General features: G+C 48.5%; 1 protein-coding gene across 1 annotated transcript; it reads left to right on the forward strand.

Annotated features, from left to right (window-relative positions):
- Positions 1 to 3915: 3915 nt before the first annotated feature.
- Positions 3916 to 18826, forward strand: sypb (synaptophysin b; the record flags this gene model as incomplete). The annotated part of the gene is made up of 6 exons (XM_084436393.1): positions 3916 to 3933; positions 5626 to 5691; positions 17241 to 17365; positions 17577 to 17775; positions 17974 to 18165; positions 18518 to 18826. The coding sequence occupies 6 exons, from the start codon at positions 3916 to 3918 to the stop codon at positions 18824 to 18826; spliced, it is 909 nt and encodes a 302-aa protein (XP_084292519.1).
- Between the last annotated feature and the right edge of the window lie 1498 nt (positions 18827 to 20324).

A 20324-nucleotide genomic window follows, 5' to 3' on the forward strand; every position in this document is an offset into this window, starting at 1 on the left:
TCTGTGTGTTGTTTTCATTTAATACAATTCACCCCATGGAAAACAGCAACCAAAAAAGGTCATTTTTACACATAATTTGTACCCACATTCAATTTTGTACTGTACTTGATCGCTCCCTAACTACTGTACACTTGCACTTGCTATAATCATTGGATATGTAGATAGTAGAAATAGATGACTAGCATGGGTAAAACATTGATTCAATGTACAGTTAAGTCCAGTTGTAACCATCTCAGGAGGATATACCCAATGAAGGGATATACCTGTATCTGAACATATACTGTATGGTCAAGACAAGAGGAGCACAACTTGGAACACTTGACAATGATAGTAACAGTTGTTGTGACTGTTCTTACTAAAACCTGTCAGCTACCACTGTGTGTACAATAAAGTGTCATGTTTTTCACAAGGCTGTCATGTTGTTCATCTAACAGTACAAGCAACAGTTCAGACTCGTTTCAAGAGTTCAGAAACAGGAGTTTCACATCAAAGCTATGGAGTTAATGACTATAGTATGGCGTTAATGACTGCATGGTTGCACTATTAGATTCGATGAAAGAAAAACATGAAAATAATAGATTAGCCACAATAGGCTATTAGTGCATCAGCAGATGGAGAACATGTGTTCCATTGGCTCAACAATTCTTAGAATGTCCTCATTAATTGCTGTGACAACATTTAGTGGCATATGTTTACAACTGTTGTATGGTTTCTAGATAAAAAAATATTTTTAAATGGCTGATGGCTTTATCTAACATAAAGAAAAACTTCAAATCTGACCGATTTACAACTTTTCCAAATCTTTTTTTTTTTCATTATTATTATTTTTATCAGATTGCCTCGAAACCTTAAGACATCCTCCACACTATGCATTTGAACAAATAAACTTGCTGATCACTTTCAATGAATTTCCAATGGTTTAGTCAACTTTGACACATGTGTGGTGCCCTGGGTCTAAAATTACCACCATAGGAAATTAAGGGGTAAGTTGCTACTTTACCTTATTACAAGCCATGGGGCCAAAATAATTATCTGCAGACCTCAGAAAAAGGATTGTGTCAAGGCATAGATCAGAGGAAAAAAAATCTGCAGCTTTACAGGTCCCAAAGAGCACAGTGGCCACCATCATTCATAAATGGAATAAGTTTGGAACCACCAAGAATCTTCCTAGACCTGGCACTCTGCTAAACTGAGCACACGGGGAAGATGGGCCTTGGCCATTCAGAAGAACCTTTCAGAAGATCAACCATTCAGGCAGCACTCTATCAGGCCTATGGTAGAGTGGCCAGACGGAAGGCACTCCTTAGTAAAAGACACATGACAACCCACTTGGAGTTTGCCAAAAAGGCACCTAGAGGACTCTCAAACCATGAGCATCATGATTCTCTGGTCTGATGAAACCAAAATTGAACTTTTTGTCCTAAATACCAAGCGTCACGTCTGGAGGAAACCAGGCACCGCACATCACCGGGCTGATACCATCCCTACAGTGAAGCATGGCGGTGGCAGCATCATGATGTGAGGATATTTTTCAGCAGCGGGAACGGGCGACTAATCCTGATAGAGGGAAAGATAAATGCAGATAAATACACCAAGATGCTTGAAGAAAACCTGCAAAGGTTTACCTTCCAACATGACAATGACCTGAAACACACAGCCCAAAGAACAAAGGAGTGGTTTCGGAGAAAGTCTGTGTATGTCCTTGAGTGGCCCAGCGAGAGCCCAGACCTTAATCCATTTTTTGGAGCTTGCAAGGATATGCCAAGAGGAATGGACAAAAATATCCAGTGTGCCAAGCTTGTAGCTTCTTTCCCAAGATGGCTTAAAGCTGTAACCGCTGCAAAAGGTGCCTCCACCAAGTATTAAGCTAAGGGTGTGTACAGATATGTAACCCCTAAATAACCTATATGTAACCCCTAAATAACCTAGTTTTGTCAGTAAAATACATTTGCATACATTATATAGGCCAGTATATGTGAGCTAGAGCTAGGCCCTCTCGTCCAACATCAGTGTCTGACCTCACAAATGCTCTTCTGGATGAATTGGCAAAAATTCCCACAGGCACACTCCAATAGCTTGTAGAAATCCTTCCCAGAAGAGTGGAAGCTGTTATAGCTGCAAAGGGGGGACCAACTCCATATTAATGCCAATGAATGTAGAATGGGATGTTGTTGTGGGCATTATCTGGGTCCACGCCATAGATATAACAAATATAAATACCATTCTGTTATGCTATAAAGAGATCTTGGAGGACAGCTATCCTCAGATTATAGGACACGTTTACTGTTTGGGTGAACTCTGAACTGTCTAAATGAAGCATCAGCACTTTCCACTGTTGACAGGCCCAGAACCAGGTTCGACCCAGAGCCTGATTCTAGAACATTAACTCTCATACCACCCCTTTGATATCCAGCCAACCCTACCCCTTTTTTTATTTATTGTTTTACCTTTGGCTCTCTGCCTTGCGGCATTCTCTATGATCCTGTTCTGCTAAGTGCTTACTGTGCTTTGTTATATGATTCACTTAAATATCATATTAAAGACTACAGGGATCGCTAACACATACAGTAATGGCCTCCCATGTAGTGATGAAAATGGATGAAACTGGCCGTTATCAAGAAATGTCAATCTTAACACTGTGTAAACTGGTTCTAATTTTGTGTAGGTGGCAGGGAACATGTCTCTATCTCGACAGATTTACATGCTACCTAGGCCAAGGGTGACATTCTCTCATCTGGTGGAAAAACACTATCTGTTTAGATACTGGGGCGCCAGGCGTTTCAGCCTATCTTTGTTGCAAGGCCGTATTTCGAGAAGAGAGAGAGACAGTTTTGTCTAGAAGGAAGACAAAAGGGTCAAAACCACTGTTCAGTTTGCATGTGCTTTGATTTGAGTTCAGACAGCATACAGACAGGTCATCTGTGCATTAGAGTATATGCCATCGTCTTTTGTATGTTAAACCTTCCGGAATAAACCGCTTTTGCTTGAGGCTCAAATCCCGTGTTGGAGAGATTCATTTGGAACACACCTGAAAAGGAAACAGTGTGGTATTTTTTGAGTTTGGGGTGCCGTCTTTTATTGAAATCAAAACACAACGCAGAGCTTAATAAGGACAATAATAAAAGACAACGAAAGTCAACAATAGGCAACTTCTCTGTAACTATTTGTGCACTCTCCTGTTAGTCATGTCTCTCTTATGAAGTATCTAGCCCATGTTTACTGCTCTGTATATGTTCTTAGCCAATAGACAAACATTTTCCAGGAGCTTGCTCGATCGTCTCAGGGAAGAATTTTTACAGCTCACTTTTCTGGCCCCTGGGTGAAACTTTTTTTGCTTCCCTCCGGAATATAGGGGTGGGACCTATGCCCACCCTCCCATTGCTCTCTGTAAAGCGCATTGTGTTACCTCTGTGTATGAAATGCGCTAGACAAATAAAGTTTGATTTGATTTAATTCTCCAATCATCTTATGCCAATATGTCATTGTCCAAATGGTATAATATATATATATATATATATATATATTATGTATGTGTGTGTGTGTGTGTATATATATATATATATATATAAACCCTGAGTCTGTAATCAAGTTGAATTGGATTATCTACTGCAAGACTCGATCTACTGCAAGACATGTGTGCACACATTCATGTACTGTAGTCTCTGTTATCCCCTGAGGAAATAACTCCAGTTCCCTAGAATAAAGCTGCGTTATGATTGGACAGAGTAGACCTCGTCATTCCTCAACGTCCAATGCATTCACTGACGTCCTTACGCTCAAGCTGCCCTCGACGAGCTCCTGACGTAACACAGCTATTCCCATCTCTCGGTCCTCGTCCCGCCGTGGGCTGTTGGCTGTTCCGGATGTAACGCCACTCTCCCACCTCCCCTCTGATCCTCTTATCAAGCGGCCAAGATGGATGTTGTGAACCAGGTAAGATAATATATCAGCTACCAGCATTATTTTCTTTTTAGGTAAATAACAGGGCATCATTTATCAATATTGCAATGTCACAGTGGTTGTGTTTTGGGAAAAACATAAGAGCGTATAGACCTACCCTATATGGTGTAGGCTTAATCCAGCAGCTAAACAAACAACCGACACAATTGCGGTGCTTTCTGTGAGCGCACGAATTGGCGACTACCGAGTAGCCCTTTACACACTGCAATATAGCCTACACTAGGCGCGCTATTTCGCCAATTTTGCACCAACGATGTGATAGAGCGGTTGGCCTGAAGAGTACAAATGTGCACGATTGCCTGCACCAATAATTTCATGGCAGTTTTTGGAGTAGCTGACACATCCCAATAGAATGCTGATAGTTTTGCTGTTAATAATCTAAGGACTATTTGATTTAGATTATTTGTAAAGGCCTATCTACTAATTTTCAAACAGCTGCAGAACCCGCATGCTTAAATATAATCAATTGAATGGTCTTGAAGATAAATTTGGTTTGGTTTTGTCAGAGTAGGCTATTGGCTATCATCGTATGCCAAAGAAGGGTGGGAGGGGATAACCGTTAATTTAGCAATAGTGCACCTGTTCAGAGTTGACAGTGGCGATTATTTATGTATATTATGGGTTATATATATTATGAGTTGCATAATAATATACTAATATATGTATTATGAGTTGACATAAGATATTTCGTGGGTGGACAGCTTCCGCGCGATTATTGATGCAAGCACAGACAGGCATTAGCACAGTGGCACAGACACGAGTCTTTCTAGCGGCGATGTGTCGCATTCACCTGCATATGCTTGGTTTTCTACTCCTAGATTTGGAATACCCAGGCGAGTTGAGATAAGCCTATTCCTCAAAATTTAAGCAGCATGTTGTCGAGCGAATACTTTGAAAACAGAGGGATAAGCAGCTTTATCTAATTCTAATGCTGGCAAAGTCTCTCTCTCTCTCTCTCTCTCTCTCTCTCTCTCTCGCTCTCTCTCTTTCGCCCTATCCTCTCTCCTCTATCTGTGCTTGTCGCCCGACCTGTCACGCCTAAAGTCAAGGTAAATCACTGTACAACCCTTTTATCATGCGGGTTACACCTTGATTGTTTTCTCAGATTCAGATAACGTAAAATTCTTCTTGGGTTATTGGATTCTCCCTTCCTCTTCCTCTACAGCTAGGCTATTCTTAACAATTATTCTTAACGATACTGTAGCAGGCCAAACAGGTGCAGGTGGAGTGACAACATGCTGATAATTCCTATCCAAACCTAAGCAGGCTAGTAGGGCCTATAGTAGGCTAAACTACTTCTCCATATCTTGTTGCTATTTATTTTGGGCTGCTGTGGCTCAGGAGGTAGAGCGGGTATTCCAGAGTACGTAGGGTCGGTGGTTCGAATCCAGGCTCTTCCTGTCCACATGTCGAAGTGTCCTTGAGCAAGACACTGAATCCCAAACTCCCAATGAGCAGGGTAGCACTTTGCATGGTGCCATTGGTGTGTGAATATGTGTGTGAATGGGTGAATGAGAGGCCATTGCAAAGCGCTTTGGATAAAAGAGCTATATAAGTGCAGTCCATTTACCATCTTTCAGTAATTTAATAGGTTGTAATTTGCACATGTGTCTAAATGTGTAGAGAATAGGCCTACTTAAACAAATGTCTTATTTGTGTTCACAGTTGGTGGCCACCGGGCAGTTCACCATAGTCAAACAGCCTTTGGGATTTATAAAGGTCCTACAATGGGTAAGTTGTCCGCTGTTTCTCACAGTATTTTATTCTACATGATACTGGCGAGTGTGCTCCATGTTGTTGATATTACATTACATTACATTTTACATTACATTACAGTCATTTAGCAGACGCTTTTATCCAAAGCGACTAACAATAATTGCATTTAATGTAGGAAGAGCCAATGTACTACTACTTGCCAGAACTCACAAGTGCATCTTCTTTCTAAAACAAGTGACTAAGAGCATAATCTAGTGCTGAAGGCAAAGTGCAAGAATCACAATCTAAAGTACAGTGCAATATAATATAATAAGTGCTTATATTATATTGCACTGTACTTTAGATTGTGATTCTTGCACTTTGCCTTCAGCACTAGATTATGCTCTTAGTCACTTGTTTTAGAAAGAAGATATGCCCTCTCCACGCGCATGCGTGGGTGTGGAAGTTGGAGAGATGTACTGTGTGTAGTCTCTCTCCACACTCAAATATTATGTTGAATCGTTGCGCTCTGCATACTACATAATAGAGTCTGTGCCACTTCGCCGCCCAAACTGGTGTTCTGAGGGCGTATCGACGAGTCAAAATTGAAAGAGTGACAGGTCATAGCAGCGGATGAGAGATGGTAGCCCAGGTTAGATGGGCGGGGCATATCTATAGAACCCGAGGGTCACTCTGACAGCTCCATCGCCTGTTTGCGGAAGTCGTTACTGATTGGTGTCGCCAGGATTCTGCGATACCAATGAATTGCCAGGATTTGAACACCAGATGTTTGCATGAAGTGTCCCAGACCCATATGGAGATCTGCAGCATGCATTAACATAGTTAGCGTAGCTTACGTAGTGTATCAGCGAAAGAACTCTCATAAGTCTGGCGTTGAGACTATATTGTGTGTAATACACACTAAAATGTAACTACATGGTAACTACCTTTTAACTGTGTGGTGGTTCCAAATTCAGCTCAATATTTTATTATACAGTGTATATAGCCTATACATTATTGGCAATTCAATAATAATGTATCAGCGTTTACGTGATATGCCTTTATGATGCGGTAGTGTCACAATAATGTCCTTCTTTTGTCCAGAGGTCACAACGCTACAGCAGGCTGCATGAAGCGTTAAAGTGCTCATGAGGCCGGGCAGAGTGAGGGGGGTGACCATGTCCATCTCCCACTCACTCGCTGCCACGCGGTCATCTGTGCACCAGGCTACAACAGACAGCCTGAAGACATGACGTTGTTCTTACAGTCACGCATTGTCAATTCAATAAGTCACGATCTGGTAACATAATCTCTGCTCCATACCATCCAGCAAGGCGGCAATCCTCGCTATTTAGGCTCTCGTTTTGACGATGAATCGTCGAAACTCCCAGTCTTTTGAGCTGTCGTTTATGGTATGGATGGTCATCCTCTGCTCGTGTAACTGTCAGCGTAGCTTAGCGACGCTTGTTACTAAGTGACGCTTCGTACTCTGTTGGCACATCTGTACCCCACTTAACTGTGTCTATCTTGAGGACAGCCTCGACTCTGACGCCTACATGAACATCATGGTGCTCTTCCACTGCCTCAGTTTTGGTGCAGGGCATTCCTCAATGTTTTCTATTGATTTTATGATATTCACAAAGCTTTATGATATACCCTGTTTACCTATCATGAGATGTCATTTGTATCCAGAAAAGACTTGTGTTCTAGTGTTCAAGACTCAAATATGTCTGTAGTATTTCTGTTGTTGACTATGTTCTAGACTCGGCAAATGATGCTCTGAAAGAGCACTGTATGGATCCTTTATCAAAAACGGCTATTCAAAAAGCGTCTTCAGCTCACAGAGGAACAAACAATTCGTTCCTCTGTTCAGGAGCATGCGATTCTAAACTGAGCTTGCCGCATAACAAGAGGACAGACTCAACAACACGGTCCCTAGTCCTTCCCTGGAGCGGCGTGGTCATCACATTGCCATCTCCCCGGGTCAAGAAGCGAGCTCCGAACAGCGGCGGCGCTCGGAATGTCAGAACGCGTGCAGCCCAACCCGGGGAGGTCTCTGTGTCTCAGCGTCAGAGGGCAGAGGCGGACGGACCCTCAGCTCCTCTCCGTGGTCAAACACGGGAATGAAGCGGCCGCGACACGTGGCCTGCACCACATCAAGGCTCCGTCAGCAGAGAGGAGTGGGCGTTCTATTTCGTGGAGCTCCGCCCCACAGGGCTAGCTCCTATTGGCTAGCGAAACCCAGCTAGCTACATTGACTGAAGAAAAAAACATACACGCACCTGTGTCCAACCAGGTCCGGTGCACCACTGTATAAGCGGGCTACGCCCGCACATCTGCTCCTTCGAAATTTTCAGCTCGCATTGCTACTGGAGAAGATCAGAAGATGTCTACTCAGCGGACCCAAGCGGACCTGGCGGCGTCCCTAGATGACCCCCTGCCGGTGCCGATGGATCCGCCGGATCGTTTCTGTGTCTGCGGCTCCCGCTACAGCGACGTGGGACACCACCTCTGCTTCCGCTGTCTGGGGCCGCAGCACGCCAGAGCGGGTCTGGCTCCGTCCCCCGCCTGCGAGATCTGCGCCCTCCTGGACCCCATGGAGAGGATGCTCCGGGCGCATTTCTTCGCTCCGCCACCGCTGGAGACTGAAGGTCTGGTCCAGCTGGTCGGCGAGGACATCGGCGCGCCCCCGCAACAACCGGCGGCCCCGATTACCTCCCTCGCGCCTACGGATGATGAGGATGAGCTCTCCGGGGAAGACGAGGTTCTCTCTGCGTCGGAAGCCACTACGGCTAGTGGCGCCTCCTTCCCGGGGCGGGGTTCCTTCGATCGCGACCTGCCCCGGCTGCTGGAGAGAGCCGCGCATCACCTCGGTATCTCCGTCCCGGAGGTTGCTGCGACTACGGGGCTCCCACTGTGGAGCTCCGTCTGCTACGGGCGTCCCTCTCAGCCTGCTCCTCGTCTCCTGCCGGCTATGCCTGACCTGGAGGCGTTCGTCGAGGCTGAATGGGAGCGGCCGTTGGCCATCAGAGGTCCGCTTCGCCAGTTCAGCAGAGCTACGAGGGTAACCGGCTGGACTGACGTAGCAGCTATCGGCTCTCCTCCTCTGGAACCCGACATTGCAGCGGTCCTGGTGCCTGGTTCCTCCGCCTGGGGCTCGGCCAGGAAGCCTCTCATGCCGGACGTCAAAGACAAGACAACCCTGTCCTTGGCCGACAAAGGTTTTTCTCTGGCCGCGCAGGCCGTGGCTGCCTCCTCCTCCATTGCTATGCTGGCCATTTACATCGGCCAGCTAGCTACGGAGCAAACCCCCCCCTCTATGGATGAAGACAGGAGAGCGGAGATGGCCGAAGCCGCCGGAGCCGTGGCTCAGCTTGTGAGAATCTCCGCCTCCTGTCTGGGTGGAGTGATGGCCACGTCGGTGGTGCAGCAGCGCCACCTATGGCTCTCCCTGACTCGTCTGCGCGAGGAAAGCAAGAGTGTCCTCCTCAACTCACCGGTCAGTAGGGAGGGGTTGTTTGGGGCAGCTGTGTCTAAAATCCTGGAGCAGTGTCGCAGCCAGGAGCAGGACCGGCTCCTCCTCGCTCGCCACCTCGCGGCTCCTGGGGAGCGCAGTGTGCCGGCACGTCCGCGTGCTCCGGCTGATGCTGCCGCGACTGGGAGCAAGCGCCGGCGGACACACAAGACTAAACAACCTGCCACGGGGTCCCGCCCCGCTACGGCCCATGGACCGGCTCGCCCGGGCTCCTGGACTGCGCACGCGGCTCCTCCCCCGCGACCTCCCCCTGCCTACCCCGCCCAGGGTGCCGGGACCGGTCCGGCGTCTTCAAGCGCGCCCACCGCTCCGCCTCCGGCTTGGGGTAGGAAGAGGCGCACCTATTGACGGTGCGTGAAGATGCGTGACTGTGTTGTGCCCACACCACGCTCTGTTAAGAGCGGCGGTGAGCAAGTTTCCCTGTTCAATAAAACAAACACGATGCAACGTTATCAAGCTGGTTGTAATGTGCAGTCCGCATCTCCTCCCTTTTCAACTACTGTAATGTTCTCGGCTAGAGCCGCTGGGTCTTCTGTGAAAGAGTCAGAATTGACCTCGGCAGGTCTCGCCGCAGCTGGGAGACCGGCTCGAGCCGCGGAGTCTTTTCCTGCTAAAGCAGACGTGACTCACGCGGGGCTCGCCGGCTCAGCTGATGTGATGTATTCGGCTAGAGCCACCGGGTCTTCCGTGAAAAAGTCGGAATTGACCATGGCAGGTCTCGCCGCAGCTGGTATACCGACTCGAGCCGCGGAGTCTTTTCCTGCAAAGAGAGCAGACGTGACGCGCGCAGCTCTCGCCGGTTCAGCGAATGTAATATATTCGGCTAGAGCCGCCGGGTCCTCTGTGAGAAAGTCAGATTTGACCACGGCAGGTCTCGCCGCCCCTGTTCTAAACAGACCGGTTGGGTTTTTAACAGAGGGGATGTGTGCGCCCAGGCCAAGTGCTATGGCTGTACTGCCCTGTTCGGAGTTTTCTCGGGACCGACCGCTGGCGGGGTTTAGCGGCGAAAAAGATGCGCTAGACCCCCAGACGGCGTTCGTTCATTCGGGCCGAGCGTTCGAGCCTCTCCCTGTGTGTTCGACAGGTAGAGAGTTTTCACGCTCACCGGTCAGTGAGAATACTTCCGTGTTTACTGCCTCGGCTGGCTATTTAACACTGCCCGCCTCTCATGTCCCGTCTAGTCGGTCTGCGAAAGACGGCACCTTGCCAGATCAGATCTGTTCCCGCGATCTCCGGCACAACCTCTTTCCAACCGCTTCACAGTCTGGCAGGAGAGATGTCTCCTGGACAGCTGGTTGCAGCGTGTTCTACGGGAAGGGTATCTCATTCAGTTTTGTTGCCCCCCACCGCCCTTCATGGGCGTAGTGGAGACAGTGATACCGCGTCCCGCTCAGGCTGCCGCTCTGTCAGCAGAGATTGCAGAACTGATGGCGAAGGGAGCGGTAACTGTGGTCCCGTCAGGCCAGAGGGACGAGGGATTTTATTCCCGCTACTTCCTCGTGCCAAAGAAGACGGGGGGCGTGAGGCCAATTTTGGACCTCCGCCTTTTCAACAAAACGGTGGCGAATCTGAAGTTCCATATGCTTACGGTGCGACAAATGCTGGAGGCATTCCTTCCCGGCGATTTTTGCACCAGCATAGACCTCAAGGACGCTTACTTCCACATACCGATAGCTCATCGGCATCGGAAGTTTTTGCGTTTCGCCTACCTGGGTGTGGCGTACGAATATACCAGACTCCCGTTTGGATATGCGCTCGCCCCCAGAACCTTCTCCAATTGTGTGGAGGCGGCGTTGAGGCCACTGCGCCGGCAGGGCATCAGGATCCTGGCGTACCTGGACGACCTGCTGGTACTGGCTCCGTCGCCTTTGTTGGCTCTGATGCATACCGCCACGGTGGTGCGGCATCTCACCGACCTGGGGTTTGCAATCAACTGGGAGAAGAGTGCTCTGTGGCCGGCCCGTCAGATTGTTTACCTAGGTATCAATCTGGACACGAGCGCCATGAGAGCACGGCTATCCGATTCAAGGAGGGAAACACTGGAGAAGAGTCTCAGTGTTTGCCGTCCTTCTCGAAAGATCGCGGTTCTGTCGATCATGCGCCTTCTGGGTCTCATGGCAGCCGCCCATGTGGTAGTGTCACTGGGCCTTCTTCACATGAGGTGCGTGCAGAGATGGTTCGCGCGGCTTCGTCTGGACCCTGTGAGGCACAGACGGCGCCTTGTGCGGATGCCGGGGTCGTTGTCAGCAGACCTCGACTATTGGAGGGACCGGCGCGTAATAGCGCACGGTGTTCCAATAGGCAGGGTGTCGGCTCACGTCGCTGTCTTCACAGACGCGTCTCTAAGCGGCTGGGGTGGTACATGTCTGTCCCAGGCCGTAGGTGGTTTGTGGGCCGTCGGAGAACGGCGCCACATCAACCTCCTGGAGTTGGAGACGGTGCTACTGACATTGCGCCACTTTGTACACCTGGTACAGGGGCGCGATGTGCTGGTGCGGTCAGACAACCAGACCACAGTAGCTTACATCAACCGACAAGGGGGAGTCCGCTCGCCAGCGCTTCACCGTCTGGCGGTAACGCTGTGGCGATGGGCTCATGTCAATCTCCGGTCACTGACAGCGCGGCACATTGCCGGCCGTCTGAACGTCGGGGCGGACCTGATGTCTCGGGGCGGGCCTCACCCGGACGAGTGGAGCCTACATCCTCAGGTAGTGGCTCAGCTCTGGACCCGGTTCGGCAGAGCAGGGGTGGATCTCTTTGCTTCGAGAGAGAACGCGAAGTGTCCCCTCTGGTTCTCTCTGAGACAGCAGGACCAGCCTCCGCTGGGCGTGGATGCGTTCGCGCATGCCCCCTGGCCGGGGGCGCTGCTGTATGCTTTCCCGCCGATGGGGCTGATTTTACCATTGTTGGCCAGGGTGCGGTCAGAGGGTGCATCAGTGATACTGATAGCGCCGGACCGCCACTGGGCGAGATGGTATGCAGAAGTGATGGCCATGACTACTGTAGAACCGTGGCACATCCCTCATTGGCCGAACGCTCTGTCCCAGGCGGAGGGCTCAATTTGCGCACCTCCAGTCTTGGGACGGCCGCTGGTGGCCTGGCTCTTGAACGGCGGAGATTGTCTGATAGGGGACTCTCTCCGGCCGTGATCTGTACAATTCAGAGCGCGCGCGCGGCTTCCACTGCCTTGGTTTACTCTGGCAAATGGGCTGCTTTTGCGCGTTGGTGTGAGGAAAGGGACTTCGCTCCCGAGTCATGCTCGGTCGAGGCGATTTTGGAATTCCTTCAGCACCTGATGGGTCATGGTGGCGGTTTGGCAGCATCCACTATCAAGGTGTATGCGTGTGCTATTTCCGCATGCCATGAGGGGTTCGCCAAAACTACGGTTTTCGGGCATCCCCTGGTTAAACGCTTCCTGGCCGGCACGCGCCGTCTTCGCCCTGTGCGTAAGGCTGCGGCGCCGCCTTGGGATTTGCTCTTGGTTCTGGATGCGCTATGTAAAGCGCCGTTCGAACCAATGGAGCGGATATCTCTCAAGTGGCTGTCGATTAAGACCGCGCTGCTCCTTGCTCTGACGTCGGGCAAGCGGGTCAGTGATCTGAGGGCGTTGACAGTTTTTCTCATCACGGGTGATGGGAGCAAAGCTGTGTTGCGCACGGATCCATCTTTCGTTCCGAAGGTGGTCCGGGGCGCCTATAGGGCACGGGATTTGGAGCTGGGAGCCTTCTATCCTCCACCTCATGCGAGCGAGGAAGAGGCCCGCCTGCATTTGTTGTGTCCTGTGCGTGCGTTGATGTGTTACGTCCAGCGCACGGCTGCGGTCCGCACCACCCCCCAGTTGTTGGTTTGCCACGGCCCAGGGAAGGTGGGTTCTCCGTTGTCGAAACAGCGTCTCTCCCATTGGATCTGTGAGGGCATCGCCCAGTCTTACGTGACTGCGGGTCGTCCTCTGCCTGGTGCTGTTCGGGCACACTCCACAAGGGGTGTGGCCACGTCAGTTGCCCTGTTCAATGGTGTGTCAGTGGAGGACATCTGTGCGGCGGCGACTTGGTCGTCCCCGTCTCCTTTTGTCCGTTATTACCTTTTATCCATGTCCTCTGTCTCTGTGGCGTCATCTGTGCTAAACACAGCCGCCGGTGCGAGCCAGCGTTAGACAGGATTTTTCATGTAGGTGTTCGGCTCGAGTCGCCGGGTCTTCTGTGAAAGAGTCAGAATTGACCATGGCAGGTCTCGCCGCTACTGGAGAACCGGTTTGAGCCGCGGGGTCTTTTCCTGCTAGGAAAGCAGACGTGACTCACTCAGGTCTCACCGGTTCAGCTAAGGTAGGAGCGGGCCCGTCTAGTGACGTTCCGTTCCTGTTTATGTGTGAGGCTGGGACGGGCTTGTTACGGAGTAACCGCTTTGGTCCAGCTCTCGCCCCACGTACCTCTCCTTGCCCTCGGCTGTGATAGACTGAGTGTGGCGGGGTGGGGCCAGTGCTTGGGTCGGATCAACTGTTAGTATGGTCTCGCCTTGGAGCCCTGGCTTGTGTCCTGACTGGTTCCCTTACTGGGGCCAGCAAGAGTGTATGGTGCGGTCGTGTAGCTCCGCTTATGCCAATAGGAGCTAGCCCTGTGGGGCGGAGCTCCACGAAATAGAACGATGGTTACGTATTGTAACCCTAGTTCTATGAGTGGAGCGGAGCCCCACAGGGAACAGACTTGCTGCCCCGCAGTCTGCTCGCTGAAAATTTCGGTTAGGAGCAGATGTGCGGGCGTAGCCCGCTTATACAGTGGTGCACCGGACCTGGTTGGACACAGGTGCGTGTATGTTTTTTTCTTCAGTCAATGTAGCTAGCTGGGTTTCGCTAGCCAATAGGAGCTAGCCCTGTGGGGCTCCGCTCCACTCATAGAACTAGGGTTACAATACGTAACCATCGTTTCATCTCTGCTCTCGCGCAGAACAGTAGCACTGCTCTGAAATGCACATCAGCATGATTGCGTTCATTCGCATATCAATGCTCCCTGCTCCGTTTAATGTTGATACATCTACACTACAGCCTTTCTGACCCTTGCAATATCAATGTTGGTATAATAATGCATAATTGTGCATGGTGATTTCTTCGTTGGCGTACCTACATTCAGGAAAAGTGTGTATTTTCTATGGGAGGGAACCAAAAAACAGCTGTATCCGTTTACATTTGCAGCTAGTTTCACTGCAACTCAACATACAACATTACTCCTACTCAAATAACCTACTCACCTAAGACAGGCTCACACACCATGAAACCACACACCATAAACAGCGTAGACACCTCCCAGTTGTCCTCTGAAAGCCAGAGACTCTGATGGATTTGAAGGTCACATGGATGTTATCGGTTTGAATTATTAATCCATGGAGAGGAGGAGTCCCAGGGAAAAGCCTATAGAAGCGCAGAGGGAAGGGAACTGTCACTGTAAAGCTAGACACATTGTAGACGTGTACTACAGTTTTGTGTGTATTTGACCATGATGATTCAATGTGTGTGCTTTTGTTAAGATAATTTGTGTGTGTGTGTGTGTGTGTGTGTGTGCATGTGTGTGTCAATTAAAGCATGCGCGAGAGAGATAGAGTATTAGTAAGCATGACTCATGTAGCGGTGGTGCCGTCTCTTGGGAACTGTGCTGACAAAGCCTAGTGTTGATGGATGATAGCAGGAGACACTGAACTATCCCCAAAGCAAGCTGAAGATGGAAACTGGTGAAGCAGAGGGTCTTGTCCTGTGATAAAGCTGATGAAGCAGAGGGTCTTGTCCTGTGATAAAGCTGGTGAAGCAGAGGGTCTTGTCCTGTGATAAAGCTGGTGAAGCAGAGGGTCTTGTCCTGTGATAAAGCTGGTGAAGCAGAGGGTCTTGTCCTGTGATAAAGCTGGTGAAGCAGAGGGTCTTGTCCTGTGATAAAGCTGGTGAAGCAGAGGGTCTTTCCTGTGATTATTTTATTTAATTTATTTTCAAGATAAGATGATTTTTGTTTTGCTTTAACCTACATTGCTATCAAGGGCATATATTTGGATATTTCGCTCTGATTCATTCACTTCATTATTTAACAGTATTTATTCTGAGTAGTTGATGATGACTGATGACATGCCACAGGGTTCAACAAATCACATAATTTGGTCTACTGTACATCAAGTGGTATTTGTAGGGCTCTCGTGGTGTATAGCTGTATGGACTATGGGGGGGGGGGTTGCCAGCAATGCAACAATGTTTCAGTGACAGCAAGAAACCGCCCTGCACCTCCTCCTTCCATCCTCAATGTGTAGTGTTGCCAATAGCGTTACCATGGCACCTGACACTCTGTGTGCATTTATCTCCTCAGCTTGCCAGCCTATCCATCTCTCTCTCCATCTCTCTCTCTCCTCTATATTTATCAATCTCCCTCTCCTCTGTATCTGTCCATTTATTCTGCCTCCTCTCTGCTTCATCCTATGGCATAAGGACTGAAATTGTTCATGTCTCTGTCCATTCCAGTAGCACTTAAGTATATTAAATCAGACTAGATAGATTAAGGTCATCAGAAGAATGTTCATTTTAGGCTTGTTTGCTAACCTGAGGCCCCAGGCTTCATGTTACCACCACATGACTAATATCTGTCATAAACCTGAGTGAAAGATAGAATTGCATAAGCATACTGTAAGTGTTAGGTAGCCATACGTGCGTAAGGTTACTGTGTGTAAGGTTTGAGTTAGCGTAATCTCCAACCATGCATTGTTTCTCTACTGCTTCTTGGTGAAATCATCACAGACGCCATATTTTCCTCCTCCTTTTCAAAGTCTTGTACAGATACATTTTCACACCCCTTTTGCCACCAACACTACACACACACACACACGTCATTATTAAAACCTGTTAATAACCTATATCACCTAACAGAGGAGGCGAGGGAGGTGTATGTGGTGTTGATGAGTATAGGAGCTGAGATGAGGAATAAAGATAGTCCTTTCCTGACTAAGAAATGTACTCGTTTTAATTGAGAGGCGAGTATAGATTCATTTCTATAGCAACATCACAGTAGGCACAAATACAATGTGTTATTAGGTAAATCCATGCCTGTACAGTAGCAGTAAGATCACATTGAGTAGTTGAGTGTATTAATGTCTGCACAGGTAGACTGTATCACTGGGTTAAGTGGATATGTGTGTGTGTGTGTGCGCGTGCGTGTATGTCTGTATGTGCGTGCATGTGTGTGTGTGTAGTACAGTAGCCAATGCAGCACCGTTAGGTGGCAGATGGTGAAGCACCTCAGTCAGATTAATAGCCGGATTTTCCATCCAATCCGATCTGGCCTGCAGAGAAAGGAGGGTGTGGTAAAAATAGTCTGACTGACTAATCCCCCTATGTGTGAGTGACTGAGTGTGTCTATGGACATTTGTGTATGCTCAGTATAGGTGTGCGTGAGAGCGTGTTGAACCTGTGTACAGTATAACGGCTATAACTGTAAAGTTGAATCAATAATAACCAAGCAGAAGATGTAACCTTTCACGTTTCCGGTCTGTTCTATACATTATAAAAAAAAAAAAAAGGTGTCTTGGTCACCATAGCAACAGGTGCAGAAGCTCCCGGTGGTATAGCTGCATTGATTTGCAATCTGCGCGCCTGTGTCAGCAGCTCGCTGTTGATTGGTGGAACGCTGGAGTGCAGGAGACGCGAGCAGGTGGCGAGGCCGCGGCGTTCTCACTGTGAACCTGTTAGCAGCCAGGCGGCCACAGCCGCCCGCTACCGGGACTCCAGGGGTAGCCCAGGCTTTCATTCCGATTGATTAGAACTCTCGAAACCCAGCGCAGTCGCTGAAATATTCGATTATGTAAAAAAGGATGTAATCTGTGTACCTAATCCGACCCTCTCTCTTTCCTCTGTAGGCAGCAGTGTGTTATTCACGCTGCGTCTCCCCCTCGCCCCTGTCCTGCTGGTCTCGCTGTACTTCCTGTTGCTCCCTTTGCTACGCTCTTCCTCTCTCATTCACTGTCAACTTGTTCTCACTTGATTCTTCTCACTCTCTTCCCACCTCTCTTTCTCTCTCTCTCTGTCTTTCAGATCTTTGCAATCTTTGCTTTCTCGACGTGCGGCAGCTACTCTGGCATGTTTAAGTTAAGTGTGGAGTGTAAAAACCGATCTGAGAGTGACCTGAGTATTGAAGTAGAGTTTGAGTATCCGTTCAGGTCAGTGATTCTTTCTACTCCGTCAGACCCCACACTCTCTGTGTACTAGTACTTAGGTCTTCTAATGTTCTCATACAAACATGGTGTGATATACAGTCAAGTAAAGTGTTTTACAACAGTAATTTAATTACACAGTGACTTACTGTATATCAATCCAATTTCATCACATAGTTCTGTCTGTTTGTCTCTCTCTCTCTCTCCTTCCCGCCAGGCTCCATCAGGTGTACTTCGACGCCCCGTCCTGTAAGGGCGTGACCACGGAGCGTATGTTCCTCACGGGGGACTACTCCTCCTCGGCTGAGTTCTTTGTCACCATCGGCGTCTTCTCCTTCCTGTACTCCATGGCAGCGCTCTCCGTCTACATTTTCATCGTGGAGAAATACCGCGAAAACAACAAGGGCGCCCAGATCGTGAGTTTGCGGTTTCCCCCTCTTGCTTTACATCACATCCTTCTCCACAAGATAGCTACCCCGCTGCTGTTACTGTGTTCCATGCATTGCTACCACGAGTAATGTCATAGCAATGATGACTTTGATGATGATGATGGTGATGATGGTGGTGAAGGAGCTGAAGCTGACGCTCATGGTGATTGACTTGCTGATCTTCAGGACTTTGTCGTGACCGCAGTGTTCACCTTCATGTGGCTGGTGAGCTCGGCCGCCTGGGCCAAGGGCCTGTCGGACGTGAAGACGGCCACAGACCCCGACGACGTCATCAAATTAATCGCGGCCTGCGAGGAGAGGGAGAACCGCTGCAGCGAAGTCTACGAACCCAAAGTCTCTGGCCTCAACACCTCTGTGGTACGGTACTTCTCTCTGGCCTCAACACCTCTGTGGTACGGTACTTCTCTCTGGCCTCAACACCTCTGTGGTACGGTACTTCTCTCTGGCCTCAACACCTCTGTGGTACGGTACTTCTCTGGCCTCATCGTACTGGGCCTCTTTATGCATGACATACTGGACACTTTCAAGACGAAAACACCAGACAAATCCCTTTCAGCACCTGGAAAAGCTACCATTAAGCTACCATCATTTTATTTATACATTTGTGAGTTACTCTATTGCGTGTTTTGCAAAACTGCAGTCTGTTAACCTGAAGATAACCTTATACTGTACCACAACGACTCACTGGTCTCTTGCTGCCATTCCACAGGCATTTGGATTCATCAACCTGATCCTGTGGGGAGGCAACCTGTGGTTCGTGTTCAAGGAGACCGGCTGGCTGGCGGCCTTCGCCGGCACGTATGCCCAGCCCTCCCAGGAGAAGCAGCCGGCCCCTGACTCGTTCGGCCAGGCAGGCTACGGCCAAGAGGGCTACGGTCAGCAGGACCCCTACGCTGGCACCCAGGGAGGCTACCAGCCCGAATACGGCCAGCAGGGAGGCTACAGCGAGGGCGGAGACTACAGCCAGGGAGGCTACGAGCAGCAGGGCGGACCCACCTCCTTCGCCAATCAGATGTGAGCTCGTCCAAACGAACGACAGCTGCAGGCTGGTGAGTTTACAGAGAGAGCAGCAAATGACGTACCACAAGGACATTACATGACTGGCTATAACCCTTAAAATCTCTCTCCCCCTCTCTCCCTTCTCTCTTTCTCCTTCTCTCCAGGGTAATCTTGTGATTTTGGCAGTGTGGTACAGTACCTCACCGCCACCTACAATTCCACATGCCTCTGTTTGTCTGTTTGTGCATCTGTGAGTTGACAAGAGGAGGGAGGGAGGAAGGGATGGAGGGATAGACGAAGGTAGGGTCTGGTGAAGGGAGGTGAGAGATGCCAGGATAGGGTTATTATGGGGTGAGAGGGAAAAAGGGTCCTAACTGTAATATGCTGTTTATTCTCGTGATGTATTTAACTGTAGAAGGCAACAGGGGATTGTCCATTTGGTTATGCGAGAAAAACTTGAATACAATACCAAAACATTTGTGGAAAAACAATTCAGATAAATCTTATAAGGGAATAAGACTTAAATTTATGAGGATAATGGTAGTAATCTTTAACTTGGGAGAATGTATTTGTCTGTGCTGTGTAAATATTGACATTGATATATTAATGTATGTACACAGTTGAATAATTGTGCACTCCATATTAGTTGTTATACAACAAATGTTGAGCACAGAGTTATTCAATTGCATTTACTTCAGTTCTGTTTAGGAGCTCACATAGTCCAGCCCGTTGTCCTTTTCTAATATTGTGTTACCTCTTCATTTATTATTCATTCCAAAATTATGTTTTTGTTTATTAATAGAGGGACACATTTATTTATTTACTATTTATTTTCTCATTGTGCTTTTTTATTTGTTGGACATTACTGAGTGAGTTTAAAGGGACATGGCTTAAGGTGGCTGACAAGCTGATTGCAAAGTTTAAAGCCAAAAAGAAGGCAAAATGGAATGAAGAAGTTTTTAGAACACACTGGAGACAAATGACTGATGTGATAGTGAAGTGATAGTGTGGGTAATGTCTTGGTAGTATAGATATCATTCCAAAATGTTTTGGTCTTTTGTATTTTTCCATTGAAATATTTCGAAGCAATGATTTAGCTACTCTCATGTTACAAACAAAATGTAAAACGTTGAGATGTAAAAGTCTAATTTGCATTAAGATCATGAAAAGTAGTTAGCATGGTAGCATCTGGCGTTGGCTATTACTATGCTGTTAGGTCAGAACTGCTGTAATGTGCTATCAATAGAGATTGTGTATCAGGGAAGTAAATTGAAGTTTAGGGGCTTGTTGTTTATTTGTTTTGATTTGTTTTATGTGGCGTAGACATTGGCATCAGACAGATTTAATCATCAAACATTAGCAAGTTTTGATTGCCTTTCATGTGGTTCAGGAATTAGTCAAGATTCTATAGTTTTTTAATCACCAGTTCTATCGCAGAGTCTGATATCAAGCTGAGCTCCCTCATAGTCACACTAGGGAAGAGGGAAGCAAACGTGTAAGGCACAGTCAAGACCATG

Source organism: Borostomias antarcticus, assembly GCF_949987555.1.
Source record: "Borostomias antarcticus genome assembly, chromosome: 3".
NCBI classification, from domain to species: domain Eukaryota; kingdom Metazoa; phylum Chordata; class Actinopteri; order Stomiiformes; family Stomiidae; genus Borostomias; species Borostomias antarcticus.